We start from the raw sequence: 25,844 nt of genomic DNA, 5'->3' as shown, positions 1-25,844 counted from the left end.
ATTCCACGCATATACCAAGCAAGCTATATATGGAAACAACAGACTGGGCTTCCGTTTTAATAATCCGGTGTCTAGAAAGAGTATAGATAGGCGATTTCCCCCTTAAAAATCGCGTTAAATAAGGCTGATAAAACGACCCTTATGAACACTTATAAATAATTCCACTCATATACCAAACAATTTATATATGGAAACAAAGGACTGGGCTTCCGTTTTAATAATCCGGTGTCTAGAAAGAGTATAGATATGCGATTTTCCCCCTAAAAATCGCGTTAAATGAGGCAGGTGGAGGCGTGTGAGCCCCCGCGCGTCATCTGTTTCATCCGGGACCTTCCAGGCGGCGCAGGCGCAGTGTTAACCTCAACCTTAATTTCGCCAGCAAATTTCTGCCTATTTTATTTGTGAGTATTTCCTCGCCTTCCCGTCCTCGCCTTTTTATCCACGGGCTCCTCAAGCTTCCGTAATGCTCTCCATGTCCGCTGCGAGGCTTCAGGGCGAGGCAGAGGTCCCGAGGGAGACGTGGTAATAAATATGTTAACTATTCTCTTTACTCTCCTCCACTTCTGTTTGGGAAGACACAAATAAACACTTGGGGCCCTGCCAGAGGAAAAGGGGATGGTCAGCTGGATCATATAGACGGGGCTTGGAGGTTTTCAATGGTCAGTATAGGGAGGGAGTGGAGAGCCTTCATTTTATTTATTTATTTATTTTTTTATGCCCCATTGAAGGTCACTGTGGGCTCCTCGGTTTTGTTTGAGGGGAAAAGCGAATTAGTGGTGTCCTTTCTTGCATCCTAAAGCACTCCTGTGACCCTCGTAGTTAAATAGGAAGGGGGTACCAGGACAAGAAGGGAGTGGAGAGCCTTCATTTTATTCCACCATGAAGGTCACTGTGGGCTCGTCTTGGTTTTATTTGATTGGAAAAACTTCTTATGTCAACTGTGAAGGTTTTGTGGATTCGTATTACTCTTGATGGCTGTCCTGTGAACGTTTTTGCGGAATGTGAAGGGTGGGGACCATACGTTTTATCCCCCCTTGAAAGTCACTGTGGGCTGGTCTCGGTTTTATTTGATGGGAAAAACGAATTATTGCAGTCCCTTCTTGCATCATAAAGCACTCATGTGACCCTTTTAGCTAAACAGGAAGGGTTGAACAAGTGAAAATTAGTGGATAGCCTTCGTATTATCCCCCTATGAAGGTCACTGTAGTCTGCTTTTGGTTTTATTTGACGTAAAAATCGTATTATTCCAAGGAGGAGTGGTTTGTGAATTCGTATGACACTTGATTGGCGTCCAGTAGTCTTTATAGGCGTGAAGGGAGGTGAGTGAGGCCAGAGTGAAGGGGAGCAGAGGAGAAAGCTTTGCAGGGAATGGTTTGTTTTGGTTCACAGGAGCTGAGGGGCTGAGCAGACTAGTCCATATTGTGTTACTTTCCAGCCAGGTATGGGCATGGAAACCTGTGTGTGCTTTGTAATGGTGTTAGTAGAGTTGATAATTGATACGTTTCCATTGCTGAGAAAGGTCTAGAGTTGATTTTTTTTTGTCAAGGCATTCTACCCTAAAAAAAAAATAGTGTTGCTTTACAGCCAGGTATGGGCATGGAAACCTGTGTGTGCTTTGTAATGGTGTTAATAGAGTTGATAATTGATACGTTTCCATTGCTCAGAAAGGTCTACAGTTAATTGTTTTTTGTCAAGGCATTCTACCCTAAAAAAAAATAGTGTTGCTTTACAGCCAGGTATGGGCGTGGAAACCTGTGTGTGCTTTGTAATGGTGTTAATTGATTTGATAATTGATACGTTTCCATTGCTCAGAAAGGTCTAGAGTTGATCGCTGCCCTGAAAAATATATTATTGCTTTCCAGAAGGGTATGGGCGTGGAAATCTGTGTAGGCTTTATTATAATGCCAGTAGGTTTAATAATTTATATGTTTCCATAGCTTAGAGGGGCCAAAAGTTAAGATTGGTTTTATTAACTTGTCCCAATCATTTCCTACCTTAGCAAATCTTGTATGGGCGTGGAAACCTGTGTGGGCTTTGTTATGGTGCCAGTAGGTTTAATAATTTGTACGTTTCCATAGCTTAGAGGGGCCAAAAGTTAAGATTGGTTTTATTAACTTGTCCCAATCATTTCCTACCTCACCAAATGGGTCAAGGGTTACAACAAAGGCGATATAAGTAAAGTACTGAAAATTAGCCAGCAGGATAGAACTCGCAGTACTGGATTTAAATTAGAAAAGTATAGATTTAGGAGAGATATAGGCAAGCATTGGCTTAGCAATATGGTGGTGGGGGAATGGAATAGACTCAGCAATCACATAGTTAGTGCAGGGACGATAGCTTATTTTAGTAGTAGACTGGATAGCTACATGGACGAGGATGACAGGTGGCAGTGAGGTGTGGGTGCAGTAAGGTGACAGGGTACTGGTGGGTGCCTAGTACCGCCGGTATAACGAGGATCAAGCCTCTACCTGTAATCCCTGTAACTACACCTCACCCATCGTGAGTAGTGGGGGGGATTCTGGAGCTGCCCTGTGTAGGCTACCCGGCCTCTTGCAATTTCCCTATGTTCTTATGTTCTTAAATATTGTGCGGGCGTGGGAACCTTCATGGGCTTTGTTATGGTGCTAGTATGTTTAATAATTGATACGTTTCCATGGCTTAGAGGGGTCAAAGAATAAGATTGTTTTTTTATTAATGCACCCTATCTCATTTCCTACCTTAGCAAATATTGTGCGGGCGTGGGAACCTTCATGGGCTTTGTTATGGTGCCAGTATGTTTAATAATTGATACGTTTCTATTGCTCAGAAAGGCCCAGGGTTAAGATTGGTTCCATTAACTTGCCCCTATCTCATTTCCCACCTTAGCAAATATTGTATGGGCATGGACACCGGCATGGGCTTCGTTATGGTGGGAATACATTTCATAATTTGTACGTTTCCAGAGCTCAGAAGCCCAAGGGTTAAGATTGGGTTTATTACACATCCATATCTCATTTCCTAATTTACAAATCAATCTTCTGTTACTGTGATATTTTTTTTGCTAACCTTCAGACATTCGTTTCCATAAATCAGAAGGGCCAAGGCTTAAGATTGGTTCCATTAACGTTTCCCGATCTCATTTCCTACCTTAGCAATTATTGTGTTGCTCTCTGGCAAGGTATGGGCGTGGAAACCCATGAGTGCTCTGTTCTGGTGCCAATATATTTACATGTTTCCATAGTTTAGAACAGCCAAGGGTTAAGAATAGTTATATTAGTGCACCCATATCTCATTTTCTACCTTACAAAATAACCTTTTTTCATTATTGTCTTTTATCAACTTCAGATCTTCATTTTCATATCTCAGAATGGGCTAGGTTAGAGCATATCCCCGAACAAGAAATAAACAGAATGTTGGATGTTTGGCTAAGGGGAGGGTACAATATAGATGGGGTGTGCTAACAGCTGGAGCGGGTTTTCAGTAACTAATAAATTACACTAACATGGAATTACATGTAGCTATCTCGCATGAAATTAATAATGACATTTTAAGTTCTATTTTATTTCTCTGAATTCAGTGCAGTAACCATTATCTTCCGGAAAACTAAAGAAGCCTCAAAAATACAGAGTTACAAAGTTTATGAATGCAGTTTAGTACAATGTTTATATTTTTTTGTTTATATTTTGCCGGGGGGGGGTCAGGTTAAGTTAGGTTAAGTAAGATATGGTTAGGCTAGCTCAGGTTAGGTTAGGTTTTAATTTGTTAAGTTTAATTGTTTAAAAATTATATTTGTAGTTTGATTTCGCCCAGCGGCATATATAAAAAACAAAACAAGTAAACGAACGAAATTAAATGAGACATTATATAAGCGTGTGCATGTCTTGGTTCTTGGATCTCTCTCGCTCTCTCTCTCTCATACATGTGTTACGTTTTGTATTGCGCCATTGTTGTCAGTTGCAGCGGAGGTGGCTACATTAATCTCCGTATTCCCGGTAAATTGTTTGTTCATATATCAGGATGTAACATGCCATAACTGAAGACTGCATTGTTTCCTCACCTATATTATATCCTCTCATTAGCTCAGAGAGAGACGACCTGCTTCTTAAACCAGTAACCCTGTAGTCTGGGTAGTAAACAGAAACAAAGAACCAGACTGAAGAGTTACAATTTGGAAAGATAATTAAACAGTCGGAAAAATTAGAGGTGAAGGCTGGCAGTAGATGATCATTTGCAATTTGCCGCCAAACTCGAAAAGCTGTGAGTGTTGGGAGAGGCGTTAAGCAGGATCACTGGAGCCTTCAAAACTTGGGACCAGTGCCTGGGCTGAGGAAGAAGGCGTGGTGGTATGTGGCTGTCCTTGGCAGTATGTTAGAGTGGGGAAGCAGACCTCAGTTCTCTCGGATGACATGTCTAGAGTTTGCAGGTTTTCAGAATTATTTCAGCCACCATTTCTGCCACTTTTGTTAGGTTATAATTGAAAGGTCTTGACATTCTTGGTTGTATATATATTGCAAAGATAACAGTCACAGCTGAATTGACTGGAGTTCGACTTAACCCAGCCTACTGACGTCTGCCATTGGTCTTTCCACAAAGTTCCATGTGCAGGGGAATACATTGCCAAGTTGAGCTAGTACATAAAATATAATGAGTGAACTAGTGATTAAGGAATTTGTAGTATAATGATACGGTATCTTATGGTAAAAATATCTCGATAAAAATCATATTCCTAGGAGAGATTAGATCTGTTATTTTAAACACTTACATAGCATTTATCACATGAAACTCTCTCACACGAACTCACATGAAACATTTCTTGTTTCCTAGGCCTTTCACCTCACCCTGTGTTAATTGAAGCTACCAGACTCCCGTGTGGTTTCTGATCCTCACGACACATCCAGCCACATCCTTTGTCATCAGCTTCCAAGTTACTGAGGTAACTCAAGCCTACCTTCCCTCCACTTCCCTGTGTGTTAGCTTGCTTCTCCGCTGCTTGATGTTCCTTAGTGCACCAACATAGGCTAGGTAACAGACAATCCATCATGTATACTATGCATTGATGGTCATGGGAGATTTAGTAAACTGTTTGTCTTAGCCAGAAAATGGCGGGTTGCACTTTATTAGGAAAAGGTACAAACCTTGATGAGCCCTGCAGCTCTACTTTAAACATATGCTTTAGAGAACCAAGACTAACCACGGAACAGCAATGTGGGAGTAACGTCACTTATTTTTTCATAGCTTATAAATCATCCTGACTCCTCCCCACAAGACTAACCTCCCTCTCAGGTTACAACATACTCAACCCGCTGCATCTCTTCTCCAGGTGGTCCACTATCGGATACGGGATCACCAAACATGTCGGTGCTAAACATAAGTGAGGATATGGTGGAGTGCCCCCTTTGTATGGAGCCTCTGGAGATGGATGACCTGAATTTCTTCCCCTGTACGTGTGGCTACCAGATATGCCGTTTCTGCTGGCATCGGATTCGGACAGATGAGAATGGTCTGTGTCCAGCTTGTCGGAAAGCGTATCCTGAGAACCCTGCGGACTTCAAGCCTTTATCGCATGAAGAGTATGTTTTTGCCATTGTTTTTGTTTTCTTCAATGTGTGTTATGTGATGTAGATAGTTGTTGCTCATGTGGACAACCAAGATATTCTTTGATTAGTATATAACTGAAATAGAGTATGATTCAGTTTTGATGATGAAGTTTTTCTTATTAGTTTTCTCTTGTCTGTGATTAACTGTGCTTAGGTGTAGAACCTTACTCATAATTTTTGTGTGCTGAAAGAAGTCATTAGACTTTATTTATCTGAGTAAGGATTATGATGTGTTCTCTGGATGGAAGCAGCCATTACCCATTTTGCTGCATCCTGTCATCCATCCTGGTGCTGGGCATGTTGGAGGCCAACAGCCTAACACTCACTCACAGGTTACTCCACAATTGAAAGGATTTGTATAGACTTCACCAGTGTAATTTCAGATTTAATCCTGTTGTCAAAACATTGCACACACACACACACACACACACACACACACACACACACACACACACACACACACACACACACACACATGTACAGACATCCACCACATAGTGATGTTTCAGCTAATGGCACACCACACACATGACATTGGTGCCATAGAATATCAGTGGAGCTGGAAATCTACTATTGCCTAGTCACATGATGTTTGCCGTACGGTTTACCGTTGATGAGGTTTCAGGCCCCGCTCCACGGCTAGTGCAGCGTTCTGCGAGGGCCGTCAACAATTACGATGTTAGCCTCAATAATATCCTTGATACATTTATTCACGTCATAGTGAGTGAGTGAGTCTTGATTGCTTTCATGAATAGGCTCTTGATGTCCTTTTAATAAAACTTGGCCTCATGATAGTCACTTGGCCGTGTGGCAGTAAATTATTTCCAACTCACCGAACATTCAAGACACAATTTGTCTTTGAGTACAAACAGCAATTAATAGCCATGATCGGTTATGTTACGAATTCTCTCGATTTCGGTTTGAAGAACTACACAACACTGGTCATTCGCTGAGTGGTTGATTTCAGGATTCTTGTACCTCACACAATTATGCATTTCTTCTCAGCCATGGCGCACTCCTTTGATTTATGATCGCCAGCGCATTTGAAACATTTTGGGGCTTCTCTATTGCTCTTAGGAGTACAGTTGGCCTCAAGATGCCATATCTCTGACAATGATAACATATAATTGCATGGTATCTGTCTCTCACTGTGTATATTCCTCATTCTAATTTCAACTTGTCATGATTCTTGTAAATCAGCTCTCTAACAGTTGGGTTGCACCTCAAAATGTAGTGCATCGTGCCACCAGCTGTAGGCTTACTAAACATCAGCTCAATCTTATTCTCAACACCCTGAATTGTGCGTAAGAACTCATTGCGGTCTAAGATGGTCTCCTTTATTTTTTCCTTGGTCTCCTCTTTATGCACATTGCATATCATGATCTTTGGTTTCATCTTTCCAACACTCTTGGTACTAATTTGCTCAACAGGCTCCAATTTTTGAGCAGCCTCAGCCCTTGTGTTTTCATTATCAAAGTTCATGACAATATTACCTCCATTTGTGAATCTTGAATCAGTTATTTGAATGCCATTCAATGCCTGGAAGACTTCATTCTTCATATCTGTAGCCTTCTTTTCCTGGGTAGAAGTTTTCACAACCAGGAGATTCTTCTTGACTTTCCTGTCTCTCTTCACCACCTCAGCCCAACTAAGTGCTTGGTCAGCTCGAAGGGCGTCAGCAACTGACCCCAGGCCCTCCTACACCTTCTCAGCCCTTGATTCAACTCCATCTATTACCACAGATATGTCTTTAGATAATTCTTGATTGAATTCATCCAATTTTTCCACAAGTTTGGTAGCCAGAGATGCTTTATGAAGGCATGGGGTGCAAATCCAATTATTTTTTTTAGGTATATTATCTTGCTTAATTCCAGACAAGTGAGCACACTTCACATGACACCATTTAGGGCACAAACAGCATCCAATCCATTTCTCGCCTGTGAAATCCTCATAAACGTAACACAAATCACTCACGCCCTTGGCCCTGACGGCCATGTCGACAAAGCACTCTCTGCGTGGAGCAAGACGCAACACATCCGATCACGGCCACGTCTACTAATATTACTCCCGTCATTCGCAATGATAAGACTGGAGTTGGGTGAAAGTGCCCAGGATCAGCGAGGATGTTGGAAATAAAGCCATACGTTCCCCCATGGTAACCCTTTCTCGATTGTATAGAGTTGTATATGTGTGATTGTATGTGTGTTTGGCTGTACATGAATCAAACTTCAGTCACACACTCAGCAAAAGTGAACCCTCAGGGGCATCAGTCAAAAGATTGTTGCTACTGCTGTTAAAAACTGATATGTTTTGGAAAACAGAAACCATTGGTATGGTGGTTAGTGTGCCCAGCTATGAAGCCACAAACCCGGGCACAAACTCCAGCCTGAGCAGTCGGGGCACAGCTCACCCAACTGTTTATCCTCCCTCTCAGGCAGATCGATAAATGGTTACCTAGGGAAATCTGGAGAAAGCAAACTGTGGTAACTTGGATGTACACTTGCCCTGTGTCCTGGGGTAATGGGTTCTCCCACCACAGGCTCAAGGGTGAGTGAGACAGAGATGAGCACTGAGGCCACACGCAGCTATAGCGTATGCCTCCAGCTTTACCTTTACCTTATGAATCGATGTTTTTTCCCCATAATGTTGGTTATACCACTCAGTAAGCTAGTTGTATCCAGCTGTTGTCACTGCCCTTAAAGATGGCAGGGGTACCTGTACAAGCAGCCCCAAACAAAAGGAACTACCACGGAACTGTTTAATCATCTATAATCCCAGGGCACCATAATCATCTATAATCCCAGGGCACCAAGATAGTAAAGCTGAGTTAAATTAGCTTCAAGAAAATGTGTCTTGTTTGGCTTATATGGTTTAACCCGGTAGCAGCGACGGGCCAAATTTGTGGCTTTACCGTGTACCAACGACTGGCCAAATTTTTGCCATGATATAAACCCCAAAAAATAGATGATGCATAAACTGACCACAAATGCATTGATATATATTATGAAATGGTTTGTGTGAGTGATGATTTTTTCTCATTTTTCTCACTTAGAGGGGCCTTTAAGAAACTTGATCCCTGCAGCTACCGGGTTAAGGAATTGTGTAGTTACATGACCTGTTGTATTTATTGATAAGAATGTTAACTGATCCTCTATTTCAGCCTTCAGCGAATAAAGCAAGAAAAACGGCAGAAGGATGCCCAGCGGAAACAGAAGGTGACCGAGAACCGGAAGCACCTAGCCAACGTGCGGGTAGTCCAGAAAAATCTAGTGTTTGTGGTCGGCCTGTCTACTCGGTTAGCTGATGCTGAGGTAAAGTTTCTGCTGCCTTCTCATGGGCTCTGTCTAGCCCACTTCCTAAATCACTGACAATAAGGAATCCAGAGATAAGATATAAGGGAACTAACTTGTGGTTGCTAGTCCATAGCAAAGGACATGCATCAGGTAGTTTGCAGTATTTAGGGCAGGTTTATATCTTTGATTGAAGGATGCCATGCTGCAAAACAATATAAAACTAAATAAACTCTGCAGTTCCATATATCTATAAAGATTAAGATACTAATTTTTTTCTAAACTTACTCACTATATACTTTTCATTATTTATATTTTTTCTTTGTAACAAAAAATATTGTGTTTAGTGTATGCAAAGCATAACCTTTTTTTCTTTGTTTGTTTTCAGACCTTAAAAAAGCAAGATTACTTTGGAAAGTTTGGGAAAATCCATAAAGTTGTAATAAACCACAGCACCAGTTATGCAGGGTCTCAGGTGAGTCTGCTGGATATCAAGTTACCTGGGAATCAGTTCAGTTGTCTCAGTTTATATAAACTTTTATGTTTTAAAATCAGAATGGAACCAAATGTATAGTCTGTTTGTCTTTTATGTGAACATAATTTTTATGAATTCAAATTATCCATAACCTAACATTTCCACCATTGACACATATAGTTCAACACTACTTCTGTGCACGCAGTGCTGTTACTCCACTGCAAAATGCATGGTGCTTTTGTACAGCTGTGCCTCCAGTAGCACCAAAACTAGAAGCCACTGAAATACATTTTACAAGTAAAATACTCCAAGAAAAGTAGCAAACCGCGGTACTCTTACTCTTGTTAGCATTATCATATATGATGTGCATCATGCGCCCACTCAGCTTCCTTCCTTGAATGTTTTGTGGACAGGTTTTGTAACCTTGGTCACAACACAGTAACACTGGTCAGTATTTGAGGAAGCTAAATTGGAGCGTGTTTTCCCATACATGGTTATACTGAAAGCATTGTGAAGAGTACCAAGACTGATTGCTACTTGTATTTCTTTACCTGTAAAATGTGTCTCATTAACTTTTAATTCTTTGTTTTTATGCTTTACTTCTTCATGGAACATAGCCTTAACAGTATTACTTTTCCGTTATGTCAATATTAAAGTCAGTTTATTTGAACTTTAATTTATTCAACCTATCCTCAAACCTACCTTTAAAGTGCCCACAGACTGTACTGAGTTGACAAACAAAGTGTGAGCATCTTGTGACTTATGTTTCCAGGGGCCAAGCGCATCAGCCTACGTTACTTACCAGCGGGCAGAGGACGCCTTGAGAGCAATCCAGGCCGTTAATAACATCCATGTAGATGGGCGGACCTTGAAAGCCTCCCTTGGTACCACTAAATATTGCTCCCATTTTATGAAGAATCAACAGTGCCCCAAGCCTGACTGCATGTACCTTCATGAATTAGGTGAAGTGACTTTGTTATTCTTCTGTCTGACAATAATCTGGTGTCAAAAAGCATCATGTAAATTTTTAGGTAGTAAGAAAATAATTGCATCAGATATTGGCAGTTAAGGTTCAGTTTTTAAAAGGCATGTTTAAAGCAAGAAGTTTTAAACATTTACAGGCAGTCCCCAACTTACACAAATAATCTTTTCTTGGTAAATATTGGCTTTGTTAACTAGTGCCAGAACTTTAAAGGATGAGGAAACAAGTTTGCATGTTGCAGCTGTAGAGTGTGCTCATTTATCACCATGGAGTTTATGGGGGTAGGCATTCCCCCATGCTGCAAAAGATTACTGAGTGCTTTTGTGAATACTTAATGAGTTAATATGTTTGGTTGTATTTTGTAGGAGATGAATCGGCAAGCTTTACGAAGGAGGAAATGCAACAAGGGAAACATCAGGAGTTTGAGAAGAAGCTTCAGGATCAATACTTAGGAAGTCCAGGGAACCCAGCAACTGAAAAGACTAAGTAAGTGCCACCTGTGGGATCTACAAGCAGATGATGACTTGTAGTGAATCATGGCGTACTGGGAAGAAACACAACATATATACACATTCCACATACATGAAACAAAGAGAAGAAACTTTTCCTAGATAATCGGCTTGAGGGGATGTTGGAATTATAAGAGATACAAAGATAACAGTTACCTTTATTATTCTACTTCAGTGATCTCAATACAAGTACATAAATTCCTTGACAATATACATCTTCCAAGAGAGGTTTAAGAGACAGACTAGTGAGATGAATGGCCATAAGATTCAGCTCACTGGGCATCGTTATTTGTTCATTTTGTATCCTGCAACTTATGCATATTATATTAACCCGGTAGCAGCGGGGATCATGTTTATTAATGGTCCCTCTAAGCGAGAAAAATGAGAAAAAAATCATCACTCACACAAACCATTTCAAAATATATATCAAAGCATTTGTGATCAGTTTATGTATAATCTATTTTGGGGGGTTTAAATCGTGGCACAAGTTTGGCCCATCGCTGCTACACGGTAAAGCCACAAATTTGGCCCATCACTGCTACACGGTAAAGCCACAAGTTTGGTCCGTCGCTGCTACCGGGTTAAAGCAGTATTGTCACCTTTTTCCACCCACTCCCTTTTCTATGCATATTTTTCAGCGCCTCTTCAGCTTTATTCCAACCCTCCTTTTGTGGCGCTTTCAGTACTCCATCTCCACCAACTCAAACCAACAACTCAGGAAGTGGAGGCTCAAGTAAAAAGGGTTCATCAGGCGGGGGGAAGGAGAACAGCGCCCCCAAGAACCAGCAAGACCCCCACGGCTCGGCCCCCAGCACAGGGGAGGCCTGGCCATCCCTTAGTGCGACGGCCCCGAAGGAAGGGAAGAAGTCTAAATCCAGCAGAGGAGACAGAAGTAACGGCTCAGCAAGACACACTCCAACAGATGAACACAATAATAATAATAATAACAGTAATAATAATAATAATTCTGTTAGTAAAAGGTAAGTTATGGTGATGTGAGTGGGGAGATGATCATTTGTTTTTTATGATAATTGATTATATTCTACTTTATTGTGTGATATAAGAAGTTAAGAACATAAGAAGTCTGCAAGAGGTTGGGATATGCAGACACAGGCTAATATTCTTTTTATCTGCACTGAATCAAGGTTTATTTTCTCATTTTCTCACGGGGAAACTTCACTTTTTCAGAGGGAGTAAAGAAAGGTCAAACAACTCAAGCAGCAGCAGCAGCAACAGTAGTAACATCAGCACAAATGGTATTAGCGGCTGCAGCAGTAATGGCCTGGGGGTGGACATGATGGGCCACAGTGTAAGTCCTGTGGCCACGTCCTCGCCATCCTCGGGCCAGGAGAGCTGCACCTCCTCCGCCTCCACCACTCCTCCCCCACCATTTGACGGTCCCATGATTCCCTCCTCTCCTCTCCCCTGCTCCTCCTCCCCAGTACCGGTGTCATGCGTGCAAGGGCTGTGCCAAGACGACTCCTCTCCCTTGCCTACCCCTCCTTCGTCCCTCTCGTCCTCCTCAGAACCTTCCTCCTCCCTCCCCTTACCACAACAGTTATCCCGGTCATCTGCTGCTGCCTCCCTCTTCTCTGACAACAACAACAGCTTCTTCTCCTCCGGCCCAGCGCTTTCCCTTCAAAGAACATCCCCTCCGCTTCCTCCAGCCTCTACCTCCCCTCAGCAACATCAACATCAACATCAACATCAGTCAAAGCACCAAAATCAACAGCAGCAGCAACAGAATCAACATCAGGCACAACAGACACAGCAGCTGCAACAACAGACACAGCAGCCACAGTCCTCCCAGTCACATCACAGCAACCCGGCCACCAGTCAGCAGCATACCCACGGCACCACACCAGGTCAGTCGGGTAGCCTCAGTCGACCACCATGAGTCCTTGAGTTGGTACCATAAAGTCACTGATAAACTTAAATTTCTCCCGACCTTAAAACCTGAATCAATAGGCAAAATATTAATAGGCTCCAGAGTCCTTTAAAGTCATGCTTGTTTACCATTTTCTTAGTCATCTTTTTAGCAGTAGCGTCAATGGAATATTTTTTTTATTTAACCAATTTAGTATTCGTATCAAAGTTGCATGCTTTTTCTAACGAGTGAACTGCCGATAGTGAACATCCACATCTGCCTTACTCAGGGTAGTTCATCAGAGCCCTCTTGTGTCTTGTGGTCTTAGAGAAGTACATGATGATATTTATTTTGTCTTACTTACAGATTGGACCAGCAAACCATCAGAAGTCTTTGACATGGACAGTGTGTTTCCATCTCAGAGCCACACAAACGGCACCTGGAACAGTATATTTGATTTTGAAAAGAGTGACGACCTTCCAGTCAGCAGTAATTTTGTAGATGACGAACTAGGTTTCGATCCATTTGAAGAAACTAACAAAGCATTGGCCGAAGACATAAAAATAGAACAGAAACAACAGCAACTTCGAAACCAGCACCAGATAAACCACCACCACCCACACCACCATCATCACCACAGTCAACTACAGTCCCAGCACCAGCAGCATCAGCAGTTGAGAGCAGGTATTAAGTCACTGATGGACTACTCTTCCAGCGGACAGTCCCGTGCTCGGTTACCTCCTCCCGGTTTTAATGGTCTGAGTAGCTTTAATTCTTACGGGATGCCCAGACAGAGCCAGCCTGAGCCCAGTAAGCTGCTTCCTCCCTTCCTCAGTGGACTGCCTAGCAATCCTTCCTTGGGCACAGCAGGTATTGGCTCTGGCCCCTCTGTTCCTCCACCCATCAACGGCATGGTGGGATCCAATGGCTTGGGCGTACCTCCAGGCCTGGGTGGAAACCTCTTGGGCGGCAATAACTCTGGCGGGCTGGGAAGCGGTGGCCTGCCCGGAGGCATGGCCAATAGCATGCCTCAGCATTTGCTCACCCCTCCCTCCCTTCTGAACATGGACACACCCCTCAGTGCCTCTCAAGGTCCACCTGGTATAGGACTCCCTAAAGGTGATGCGTTCCTTCTCAAAGACTTAGAGAACGGCCTCCGTAGCATCCTGCCGACCATAAGTTCCGTCAGCACCATGAACACCCTCAACACGGTCAACACGCTGAACTCCCTCGCAGGCGGAGCAAACAACCAGACATCACAGAACAATCCTCTTACAAACTTCTTGAACATGGCTCACCAACACCAGCAGCAACAACAGCAACAGCAACAACAGCAGCAGCATCCTTCACAGCAGTCCCTCCTTCATCAACTTACCATGAGCTCTCTAGCAAACTCCCACAAAGGTATGTGCTTCACTGGTTTGTATGGACTCAAAAGTAATTTAGTTGGCAAGAAATTACATTTTTGTCCCTACTACCCACTTTTGTACCCAGAAAGTGTTATGGCCATTGTGTTTATATGCAGAAATGTTACAGGGAATCCAAACTGTTCTAACAGACTTGTGTTTTTAAGCTGCACATTTAGTCATTCCATAACTCTGTAAGGATTATCAGGATTTATTTTCAATCACATGTAATTATTAAGTAAGGATTTCCTGTAATCAGCATTAATATTCAATGCCATGTATTTGTTTTAGGAGTGTAACTTCAATGCATATAATGTAAGACTCCAGGTGCTTCAGTGTACATGATGTAAGACCACACAAACATTTTTTTATTATTATGTCACTTATTCTAATTATTTGTTGTTGTTGGGCAGGATGGAGCAACAGCGGTGCCCCAGATCTGACGGTACTTGACCCAGCAATTGTGTCTTCTGGCCAGCTGACAGACTCTCGCTCAGATTCTCCTCCCCATTGGATGAAAACAATGGAGCAGCTCACAGAGGCAGGTCCTCATCCCCTCTGGAACAACTTAATCCCATACAACCTTCCTTCCTCTGGCTTGCCAACTGGTTTGGGTCCCCACACAGGCCAGTCGGGTCCCGCGGCTCCCACACAGCGCTCCGTGGCTCCCATGTGGCCCCCAACCTCTCCACCACCAGGCTTCAACTCCATCTCCCCCCTTCACCACCCCAAACAGCACGAACCACACAAGATCGAGAGTAAGTGCTGAGTGAAATCCTCAAAGGTAATCTTTAACAGAGAGTTTGACATAGAGCTCACTGTTGATAGTTGTCACTTAGATATGTAGACTTATCAGACATTGCATTTACATCACAGCAGTGGAATTTGTTCTCTATTGGAAAGAGTAAGAGAGATGCAAAATTTGTACAAGATAATTTTCTTCTTTCAATGTGCAGAATGATTTGCCGTTGGTTTTGCATAGAGATTGAATATAGTGTTACGTCAAAGGCAACCTAAAACAGCCACACAGTACAACAAAAATTTCTCAGCAAATCTTGTTACAGTAAAAGTCCTGTAATCCAATCACTGATGGTCAGGCAAACCCGATATTCTATTTTTTGGCCCACCAAGAGATAATCCGGCACCTCCCAATGTTCTGTGTTTTCACGATGGTGGCAGGCGGGTTAACGACATGGGTAGTAGGGATGCTGGCCTGTCCAGATCTGGGGAGGAATATTTCACTGTATTAGCACTGAGTGAAGAGGGTTCCTCCCTGCCCACCTGAGGATTAAAACTTACCGAGAAATGTCAGAATTCTCTTCCATTGCTGCCACATTTCCATTTGTTACTCTTGGAGCAGAAAGTGTCATCCAGTTGTACAGCATTTCTGATAATCCAGCATGAGGCAGGCCCCACATGCAAATCGGATCAGAGTGACTTTTACTGTAATATATTCCATGCAGTACTTAATAGAATTTTCTTGTTTGAAAGATGGCCACATAAGAGTACGACTGGTAGTGTGCAAGACTGCTTGCACAGTGTTACCATTATTCATTACCTCCTTTAGCTTCTCTCTGAAGATGGATCAAAGTTAAAAAATTAAGAAAAAGTGGTTTTACTAAGGAAGTTCATACATGCAGTAAGTAACAAGGCACTGAATCTTTCACCAGCACACACACACATGATAAAAGCAGTGAACTAAGGCAAAGAGGGTTCAGTTCTTTCTATATTAGCCAAAGTAATACACAAACCAACAACTACATGATACATTATGAAATTGATTGCCATGAAGAGCGGAAGTGATGTCCACAGTAGGAAATACGGAAACAATTCAAATATAAATGGAAATATATGTTGCATGTTATGTGTAATTCCAAGTTCCACTGTGTATGGATGGGTGATGTGTTACTTTGAAATCTGGCCATGCAGGTTCAGAGTGTATCAGGTCATGTGAAGGGATGCTCTTTCAATACGGTTAACATGCATCAAGGGAAATCATGGTAAAGGGATGTGCTTCAATCTCGCCATGGAAATTGGTGGGTTTTGCCACATACTTTTGAGGTTTGGTGTTATTACTTAATGATACAAGTAACCACTTTGGGGGCAAGTACCACCAAGCTGCAGTGATTTCTTTTCAAAAGCGAGGCTGTCTCACATGAACAAGATAGAGCAGTACTGGTTCAACTTCTGTTTGATCATTTCATGCAGATTATTTTGGAATTATGAATAATGCTTTCATAAGAGAACATATTGCAAAAGGTAGAAAACCTATTAAAGTGCACTGAATGTTGAAGGTTGTGTATGGTTGATGGAATTGTGTTCTTGTATTTACCTTGTAGTGTACAGGGTCTGATCAGTGCTAGTAGTGTCCTGTCTCCATTGATCCAGCCTATCTTTTATGTTCTGAACACTGTTGCTGTCACTTCTTCCTCATATTTACTTCCAGCGTATGTGTTTCTGTGTGTGGAAAGCTGTATTTCTTGTCGTCACTCACGCATCTAGTCTTCCTCTGCCTGTTCTTGTGTCCCCTCAAGTATCCCGATCCACTGTTTAATTGTCTACCTCCTCTATATTATTGATTAGCTAATATTCCATAATTGTCTCTGCTTCCTCTTCTCTCCTCAAATGCTGATACATTGATTTCTTTTTGTCTTTTCTTGTATGTATGTGTGTGTTTGTGTGTGTGCATGTTTGATTTCCACTATGGTGCCTAGACAAAAGTTGCCACTTAAATTTATGAATTGCACAAGTAATAGAATTCTAGTAGAATTGCATATGTACAAACTGCATTGGATGTTGGTAACAAGACCACGGCCAGTGAACAACTCAACTCTAAGTGGCATTCATCCTGAGGGTTCTGTTTATATGTTTCTGCTGCCGTTGATGCCTAGGTTGGCCTGTTGATGCACAGGCTGGCTCAGGGCAGAGTAAAATCACATTAAGAACCTGATTAGGTTTCTTAAATATTCATAAGAAAACACTAATTTTTTACATGCAACATGAACAAGTATATTCAATAGTTTTCATAAAGATGATTTTCTAAAACTGAAGTATACAAACAGACTGAGAGATAGTATTTCACTGGTTGAGTGAGAAAATGAACCTCCTCACTTAGGCAACATTACAAGTGCTTTTCTATATAGTCACTTGTAATCATTGGATTAATATATGGATTTACCATATATGCTTCATATCAAATGAACTTATTTTGTCCAAGGAAAAAAATATGAAGTATTACTAATCTTTATGAAGCTTTAAATCACCAGCTCTAGTGAGAGAGAGGGGGGAGGATTGTCTAATCTATCTTTTATTGATGATGTTTACCAAAAGGCCAAGCTCACATAATCCATGCTGCTGCCTTCCACTGATGACTCCCACCTATAACCTGTTTTTACTTCTTTTGCAGATCTCTAATGGCAGTAAATGGACAGACTTTTATTGTGTGTGAATGAAGAAGAACTACAGAAGAGTATAATATATTGAGCTCCAGACCCCATGTCATCCTGTTCAAAACTATTTAGGGGAACAAACCTCAAATTCATATAGCCACTTTCAGATGCATTGTTTAGAAGAAAAAACGGTAGAAGGAAAGTAGAATTTTTCTGTAATACGATCTGCATTCTGTGAACCCTCTTAAGGTCTTTTTTATATGTTTAAATATATTGGGATTAATAAAGAGGAGTTAGATAGGCTCCATTTTTAACAGTTTATTTTATCTACTGAGGCTTTACACTTTCCCTTTGCTGTTTTTGGCAGCCTGTTTAACCTGCATGCATTCAGAGTCGTTTTCTTCCATTATTATCTTGATTTGTGATAGCATTGCACCTGGCAGATGGCATTCTTGCTATATCTCTAGCTAATAGCTCTGGGAGAAGTTGGGCATACTTTATATTTTCTCCACTTCAGTATTAAATTGTATTACACACCTCAGCATAGTTTGAGTTATATTGTTGAAGCATTTTGTGTTCTCAAAAGGTTAACCAAGTGTTTAGCTCCTGAGAACACCCTGAAGCAGGAGTGAAGGACAGCTTGTTAAGAATAACCACCAGGAGTGCTGGCATCAGATTCTTGCTGGCAACAAATGGTTCTTACTTAATTTACATATCATTTTGAGCTTATATTAGACTGATGATTAACATCCCTATAGGTCACTTTTTACCCTCAACACTCAAGCAATCTGGATGAAAAGTGTATATGTTGAATTTATATACATGAATTACATGGAAATGTATACACTTGCTCACTATCATAATTATGTCAAGAGTCATTCTACCACCATGTTGCTGTTCCATAATATACACACAAACATTTGTTCCCTTGGTAGCCAGCATTCATGTGTGTATTGACTCATGTATTTGAAGTTTGATATTCATGTCTGTGCTATTTATCGATGCTTTGTACTACAAGACAAGTCTCTTCCCTTTTTGGCAAAAGGATTAGCACTGCCTCCTCTCCATGATTCCATAAGCATTGCAGACTGTTATCTCCCCAACCTCTTCTGGATTTATTTATATTTTTTGGCATACATATATATACATATATATGATATATATATATTCTACACATCTAGTTTTGTTGGAGTATGGTCATATGGATGCACTGCTCCCAGGAAGTGGTGGTCTTCCCTGCTGCCATTATAAACTATAATGTACTGCTCCATAACCCGAGTGTGGTCACGTTGGTGTGCTGGAGAAAAGTTTTATATAAGAGTGAAGAGGGAGTGCTGTTATTGAGCTGAGGTGCCAAGGCGCAAGGTGGGCCGAGGCAACATCTATGGGATATCTGATACCACGGTATATTCTAGGAAAACATTCAACCAAACATTCTAATCTGAAAATAAAACTGAAAACCTATTTCTGCACTTTATTCTCATGTCATCTAAGTCTTTATTGCTGATGCGCACGTATTGCCCTTCTCTTTCTCTTGAGTAGCCACCCATCGCAGGTTAGAGTGATTGCTGTCCAGGCTCATGAACAGTGTTGATGTATTTAGCAGAGTTTGATGTTTTACTCATTGTACGACTCGGAGCTGGGACAAGTGGAGAGGCACGCACAAAGGAAAGGAGAATCAAGTAGATGAAGTAGAAACGGAAAGTGAAGAAGACCGCGTTAAGGGGAGCGTGCCGAATGAAATGGAAGAAGAGTGACTGGAGAGGAGCATGCAGAGTCAAAAAGAAGAAAACTATTATCCCTGACCATATAAAATGAACTCCCAATGAACTTTCCAGCCTATGTCTTACTGGATTATGTTATGTTGTTTGATGAGTTTGGATAGGCTGGCTCATTGGTTGGTGAGACCTTTCGGTTCTTTGCCTGATGGTTCACCCTAGCATGGCTCATAGGGAAAGGTCATCCAGGTAAGAGGAGCATGCTGAGTAAAAAGGAAGAAGACTGGGTGAAGAGGAGCATGCATACAAATGGACAAAGTCTGATTTCTCAAACAAACACTAGTTCACTTCTTGTTGGACCACAGGCTCTATATGGTCTGAATATCTATGTAAAATCCAATGGGGTGGTGCAGTGTTACCAGACCCACTTTTCCCCCAGTCACATTTTCTCGTGCGGGAAATACCTGAAACGCATTGACTACGGGCTTAGTAACACAGGTAAGATGTTTTGCTGTATACCACTCTTCCAATAAGTCTATACTGGCTACATTGAAGTTATTTAGTTGTTTTATTTATTTATTTTATTTTTACTTTAGGCTTTAACACTTAGCTGGCAACGCTGAGCCCGGAGCGGAGTGTAAACAAGGCGGTGACAGAGGAAGGCGCCTTAGGTAATGGTTCCTCCTGCCCTTCCCAAGCCTCCAGCACCTCCGTTTCCACCTCCACCTCCTTCAGAGCCTCCCACAGCACCCTTTGAAGCCATGGCCCTCCAGTGACTTAGCGGGATCACTGTATCATCGGCAATCACAAGGTCGGTGGGCACATCCATAGATCCTCCATTGGTCCGGGACTCGCCTCATAATTATATAGCCGGGGAATCATATGGTTGGGAAGTGGTTGGGGTGAGGGCGCGGGGTAAAGATTAAGGGTTGAAGGTTAGAAGAACACATATATGACGAGAGAGCAACACTTCATAATGTAGGACATCAGATATGGGACACTCAGTGGTGATGGGTTACCATCTTTTAGTGGTAGGTGGAGCTCTGATAATTTGAGTAGACTAAAGTGGCAGTGTGTGGGTTTAGTGGTGGTGAGGTCCGCCATCATGGGTATACCGTTTACCGTTGATGAGGTTTCAGGCCCTGCTCCGCCACTGATGCAGTGCTCTCGAGGGCTGTCAACAATTACCATACAATGTTAGCTTCAATAATAGTCTTCGATGCACTAACTCTCAAACATCGTAGTGAGTGAGTGAGTGTACTTTTAAAATCTAAATATTTACCATCAAGAGGAGGTAAGGCTTTGCCAATAAGTGGGTCGGCATCCACTACTGTATTCCCATAAGGAGTGATGGGAAGAGGCGCAGTCATGTCCCAGGCTCTGAGGGATGAACAGTGGATTTCTGGCCCATTATGCCATCCTGGTAATGTACTTGAAAGAAACCTAATATATTGCATTTGACTCACAAAAAGAATCATTATATAGGCCTATGTCAAACCAGCTTAATGATAAGTGAATACTGAAGCATGTTGCAAATGTGACAACTTATTTTTCAGTTCTGTGTTTCATGAAGTTGAATGAAACTGATGTGAAAAGTTGGCCTCAAGAGTTTATCCAAATTTTCACACATCTTCAGCATGCCTTGGAGGAAGCAAGTGGAGGCTCTGGAGCACATGTGCTTCATGAAGATGGCCAGAATAATTCATGACATAGCGGTGAGTATTTTGGAAGACAGTTCTTTAGTACCTTACAGTTCTGTTCAGTTCGGAGGATTGCCTTTGTAACGGCCTCACTTCTTAATCATATTGTGGTTGATATAACCCTTCTTTTTTTAAGGTAGGGAGCTGTAGGCATCATTATCAAAGCTCATTTACTATGAGCTTTGATAATGATGCCTGTGTTTTAAACTTTTAACATAGTTCCCACTTGACACTATCTGCAGGCGAGTAATACTGTCTCTGTGTGACCTTGATATGCATACTGTTGCCATATAGCAGTCACTAATTATGCTGTCACTTGGTATATTCAATGCACTCCTTTCTCAACAGACTCAGGTTGAAGAACAACCAGAATGCTGTGAAATATCTGCTGAAGAACTGTCCAATATGGTTTCAAGTCTCCCAGCAGTGATCAATGAGAACATGATAGTCAAGGTTATCGAGACTATCCACAAAACCTTCAGTAGAACTCGAAGGACAGTGGGCATGAAGACGTGCTTAGAGGTACTGCTGCAGCCACATGTTCAAAGACTGAATCTCAACGGACTCTTCTTTAAAATGAGACTTCAGGGCACCATCAACACCACCATCAGGAGTGTTGTGTGCTCGCGTGTAGCAAGTATGAAGAACCTTATGACCCTCAACATGGTCAGTAAGTGCAGTGACGAGATTCTGTGTGTGCTGAGTGAAAAGTGTCCAGAAATCAGTGAGGTAAACATATCCATATCAGACCTGGTCACTGATAAGGGGCTGAAGGCTCTAGCAAAAGGCTGTCCAAAGCTTGAAAATTTGTGCATATATAAGTGCTGGATTATCACAGCAGAAGGCATTGCGTATGTACTGAGGTGCAGCAAGAATTTAAAGAAACTGAAGTGTGACCAGTTGGGTGCTGTATTGATCAGTGAGTTCAGTGATGCCAAGAACACTTTCAAACTCACTCACTTTGAACACACTCACGTAAGATATTATTTCTTTTGTCTAGTATATACTTTAACCTTTTTAATATCTTGATTTCTCTAGTTCATAAAAGTTAGATCAGAAAATTTGAATGGTTATATAGCTTTTAAATGTTCTGTATCCTGAAAATTATCTTGTACCCAGTGTAAGTAATGTTAATTCTTCCTTTCTTTTACCTGTCATTTCTTCTAGGATTGAAAATTCATATTCACTGTAGCCCATGATTCTAAATATGTTTGAGGTGGGGGGCGTATCAGGGGGAAGCATGCCGTTTCCAAGTGTTTTGACAATTTAATGGAAGCTTGTTTGAAGGCCATCAGTTTACTAGCTGGTTAGGATTCTATCTAGGTTCACCAGCAGACATTCAGCCAACTTATTACTCACGTAGCTGTCCATCGTTACCCAGTATTTTGGGTAACATCTAGATTTAACCCGGTAGCAGCGGGGATCATGATTCTTAACGATCCCTCTAAGCGAGAAAAGTGAGAAAAAATCACCCCTCACACAAACCATTTCATAATATATATCAAAGCATTTGTGATCAGTTTATGTATCATCTATTTTTGGGGGTTAATATCATGGCACAAATTTGGCCCATTGCTGCTACACAGTAAAGCCACAAATTTGGCCCGTCACTGCTACTGGGTTAAAGGTAAGGAATTTAGTATAGGTTTTGATTATGAGATTTTCCTTTGTCACAATGTAAACTTCAAATAACTTCATGTTCAGAACTCAGGGAAACTGGAGGTGCCTGTCTAGCCTGTGAACCTTTTATTGTATATGTTTACATAGCTTCTATGTGCTGAGCCTGACTGTTTGAACTTTTTCCTTACAGATGTTGTTTGAGCCAAAGTCCGAGGATGTCAGATGGGTCGGGGATGCCTGTCCAAAACTTGAGTCTGTCAGCCTGTATGTGGATGACAAGAACTTGGCTCTGGTACCACTGCTGGGGAGAATCAGGTGAGGTTTTTTTTTTCTGCTAGTGAGGTGTAAGCAAACCTATGTACCTGTATTTTTTCATTGGGTGCTAAAATACATTCACAGTCTAACAATATATAGGTAAAGCAATGATCAAATCTAGGTAGTTACAGCTCTGTCATTTTGGTACTCACCTTTGCTTTCAAAATATTATAAATCTCCTAGAGGCATATTCATTATCAAATAGTTGAGTAATGATGTTTTTTGCAATAGTTGAACACTACTAACAGGTGAGTGTAAGCACCTTTTTTTCAATTTATATCCTACTCTATGTTTTTGCTGTTACTGCAGTTAACATTTTCATGAGAGTAATGTTTTCAAAATGTTTCAGAGTTCTTGAAATAGAAATCCGGGCAGGGCTGGGGGACGGCTTCATTGAGGCCATCAAGTACCTGGGCAGTTCCCTCCAGACTCTGCAGCTGAATTGTAAGTCACTTGAGCAGCTGACGTGAAATAGAGCGTCGAGCATAGAACCATTTATCTACGTACACAGCAACTCTTCTATTTACCAGTTGCTCTTTGGTCACTGTCTACTTATTAATTCCAGTCTCTGTTTATTTCCCCTTTTGGTAGTTGTGGTGAATATATTAGAAATGCTTTTCAAATAATGGTAATTTCTTCACTCAGGAATCCAAGACCATAAATTTGCAACCTTACATCACCATGCTGAAGATTTATTATATTCTCAACTTGTGTGATCTCATAAATTAATAACAGGTTCATTTGCATTGACTCAGGGATTCATGGCTGGTCTTAAGACATTTTTGGTGTCCATCCAGGCAACCAAGTGCAGCAGCAGATGATCGTGGCGCTGGGAGAGTGTTGCCCACACCTCACCACGCTTCACCTCTCCACAACGGCAATAGAAGGAGATGAACCACTTATAAACACCGGCCAGCTGTTTTCAGATCTAGCAGTTCTTCATCTTCAAGTTTGGGAGGAATCTGTCTTGAGTAGTAAGTCCATGACTTCATTGTGAAAGGTGTGGCCATGAATAGTGTCCCAGTTACATGACCAAAATCTACACAGCAAGATAATTTAATGGCAGCGAGGGAGTAATTTTACATTCAGTCAAGGAGATTCATGCATTTCATTTTGCCTCGGCACTTTCAGATACATTTGTCGACTTCTTCCTCATGTGGTGCCATAAGCTGGAGTCTGTGTTACTGAAAGCGGAGGTTGGGTTCCTGACTGACAAGTACCTGGGGAGCCTGCTTGCTGCCAACCCACTCAAGGAAGCAAAGTACATCGTCATTGCATCAGATGAGTTTGTAAGTGACTGACTTATATGTTTTTTTACTGTGTTTTTACAGTTGATGCTGAACATTACATCATGCCTCATCATCATCAGTTTATAGTAGTACACAATTTACATTTATGTCCTGGTTTGATGCATGAGACTTTTTTGTGGTAGAAATTCATTCAAGGAGGAAAATATTTCATCAGGTGGGCTGAAAAACACTACAGTAACAGAAGGATGGGAGAGCAGATAAAGGGAGGAGGGCGAGGTGGCTAGCAGACGCTATTGTAGTTACTGGGCGCGGGTAGTTCATAAACTATTCTCAGTCAGTCCCCTTGGATTTCTAACTCTCTAAACTTGTCCGTTATATCTGAAGTCCGTTATAAGCGGGTCCGTTATATCGAGGGTTTACTGTACATAAATATTCTTTATTTGTCATTGGCTTGAATTTATGATGGCAGAGTATCTCATGATTACTATGAAAAGTAAAAAAATGTAATAATAGGTGTACCATAATGAACCCATCATCATAGCATTTACAAAGAAAGTTGATCTACACCTGGTAACAACCCTTACTTTCTCCCCACCAGGTACCACTTACCTTGAAGAGCGTGTACATGCTGATGGCTTCGTGTCCAGCACTTGAAAACTTGGGGATCTCCTCTTGGGACATCGATGAAGACCAGTTTTTCACGCTTAGAGAGATGTTCAAAACCAACAATTATAACGTTACCATATCCTAAATGGTATGCAAAACCGTTACAATCTTTTAGGGACGCACACTAGGGGGAAACCAGTAGATTAGTCTTGCCAGATTCCATATTGGAAGATCATAGCCCAAGACTGAAGCCTGGCTCTAAAGGAGGCAATATAATGAGATGGGTGTTGCTGGCAGATTTTTCTACCTGAAGGAGCCATAGCACTGGTAGGCTCTCTTTTGGGGCCTGGTGGACGGCCCAACCCATTGGTGGTGTGGCCGTATTTTATTTTCAGTGGCTTGCTGGGCCCATGCTGTCCCCCGGTGCTCTTCTTGACTGAAGTTGCGTAAGTAAAGGTTGATTGAATATATGGAGAACACGTGGGTAATATTCCGCCACTTGATGATGGTTGAAAATTGTCAACGTCTTGCGGTGGAACTTGAACCTGGGTCTTCAGGATTACCATGTCCACGCACTGACCACTCAGCCAATGCAACTCACCCCTCCACATCATGCTGAGCAAACCCTTTTTTCTCCACAAATCTGTTCATTAGGTCTGTCCATGCCCTATCAGTCACTACACCACAGGCGCTTTCCATTCAGAGTTTCCTAGACCTGCCTGCTATGCCCTACCATCTCATTGTGGATGATACAATCAACCGTGGAGCATGATACAATTGAGTGTGTACTACCCACATGAGATCAAGCAGGGTAAGTAAAGAATCATTTTTAAATGTATGGTTTTAAAGTGATAGTAATCAGAGAAAATTGAGATCAAAACTATTCACTTGTTAGAATACTGCAGGTACAGAATTAACAAATCCAATAATTCCTTGGCGACATTCAGAGCCAGTAAAAAAAACGTAGCATCCGTTCCCTTACTAAACACTTTTAAATGTTTCTCCTACCTATGTAAAGTACAAAAAAATAACTATTTTTATAAGAAAGCTTGTCATCTGGGGAATATTTGTAGATGAAGTATGAATAAACATACATACTGATACCTTTGTGTAAAAATACATTTTGTGAACCTAATGTTTA

General features: G+C 41.6%; 2 protein-coding genes across 8 annotated transcripts; both read left to right on the top strand.

The window, feature by feature from the left end:
• The first annotated feature begins 270 nt into the window (after positions 1 to 270).
• Positions 271 to 18,958, top strand: LOC127006880 (putative uncharacterized protein DDB_G0291608). 5 transcript variants are annotated; one of them, XM_050877449.1, is made up of 13 exons: positions 302 to 401; positions 4,804 to 4,912; positions 5,300 to 5,549; positions 8,737 to 8,887; positions 9,255 to 9,341; positions 10,114 to 10,303; positions 10,689 to 10,809; positions 11,516 to 11,812; positions 12,021 to 12,697; positions 13,066 to 14,103; positions 14,519 to 14,646; positions 14,732 to 14,863; positions 17,512 to 18,958. In XM_050877449.1, the coding sequence occupies exons 3-13, from the start codon at positions 5,332 to 5,334 to the stop codon at positions 17,551 to 17,553; spliced, it is 3,081 nt and encodes a 1,026-aa protein (XP_050733406.1). In that variant the 5' UTR covers positions 302 to 401; positions 4,804 to 4,912; positions 5,300 to 5,331; the 3' UTR covers positions 17,554 to 18,958. The 5 variants fall into 5 exon arrangements, with proteins under 5 accessions (XP_050733254.1, XP_050733406.1, XP_050733476.1 ...); XM_050877519.1 differs by having other exon boundaries at positions 14,732 to 14,889; XM_050877381.1 differs by having other exon boundaries at positions 14,519 to 14,863.
• An 851-nt stretch (positions 18,959 to 19,809) lies between these two features.
• On the top strand, positions 19,810 to 25,804 carry LOC127005855 (uncharacterized). Of its 3 annotated transcripts, none has more exons than XM_050875368.1 (8): positions 19,810 to 20,023; positions 20,849 to 20,927; positions 21,261 to 21,887; positions 22,723 to 22,847; positions 23,197 to 23,291; positions 23,645 to 23,821; positions 23,979 to 24,136; positions 24,696 to 25,804. In XM_050875368.1, exons 2-8 carry the CDS (start codon positions 20,850 to 20,852, stop codon positions 24,846 to 24,848), a joined length of 1,413 nt encoding a protein of 470 aa, XP_050731325.1. In that variant the 5' UTR covers positions 19,810 to 20,023; position 20,849; the 3' UTR covers positions 24,849 to 25,804. The 3 variants fall into 3 exon arrangements, with proteins under 3 accessions (XP_050731325.1, XP_050731149.1, XP_050731236.1); XM_050875192.1 differs by having other exon boundaries at positions 20,769 to 20,927; XM_050875279.1 differs by having other exon boundaries at positions 19,819 to 19,883; positions 20,769 to 20,927.
• The last annotated feature ends 40 nt before the right edge of the window (positions 25,805 to 25,844 follow it).

The sequence above is a fragment of the Eriocheir sinensis genome, chromosome 1 (genome assembly GCF_024679095.1).
Source record: "Eriocheir sinensis breed Jianghai 21 chromosome 1, ASM2467909v1, whole genome shotgun sequence".
NCBI classification, from domain to species: domain Eukaryota; kingdom Metazoa; phylum Arthropoda; class Malacostraca; order Decapoda; family Varunidae; genus Eriocheir; species Eriocheir sinensis.
This window is presented reverse-complemented; position numbering and strand designations above follow the sequence as displayed.

Excerpts from the sequence above, each read along its gene's own strand:
- LOC127006880 (XM_050877297.1), top strand. The coding sequence starts at position 5,332 with ATGTCGGTGCTAAACATAAGTGAGGATATGGTGGAGTGCCCCCTTTGT. Across the intron at positions 10,810-11,515 it reads CCAGCAACTGAAAAGACTAA|TACTCCATCTCCACCAACTC; the intron begins GTAAGTGCCACC and ends TGGCGCTTTCAG. Across the intron at positions 11,813-12,020 it reads AATAATTCTGTTAGTAAAAG|AGGGAGTAAAGAAAGGTCAA; the intron begins GTAAGTTATGGT and ends TCACTTTTTCAG.
- LOC127005855 (XM_050875368.1), top strand. The coding sequence starts at position 20,850 with ATGCCTTGGAGGAAGCAAGTGGAGGCTCTGGAGCACATGTGCTTCATG. Across the intron at positions 23,292-23,644 it reads CCAGACTCTGCAGCTGAATT|GCAACCAAGTGCAGCAGCAG; the intron begins GTAAGTCACTTG and ends GTGTCCATCCAG. Across the intron at positions 24,137-24,695 it reads TCATTGCATCAGATGAGTTT|GTACCACTTACCTTGAAGAG; the intron begins GTAAGTGACTGA and ends TCTCCCCACCAG.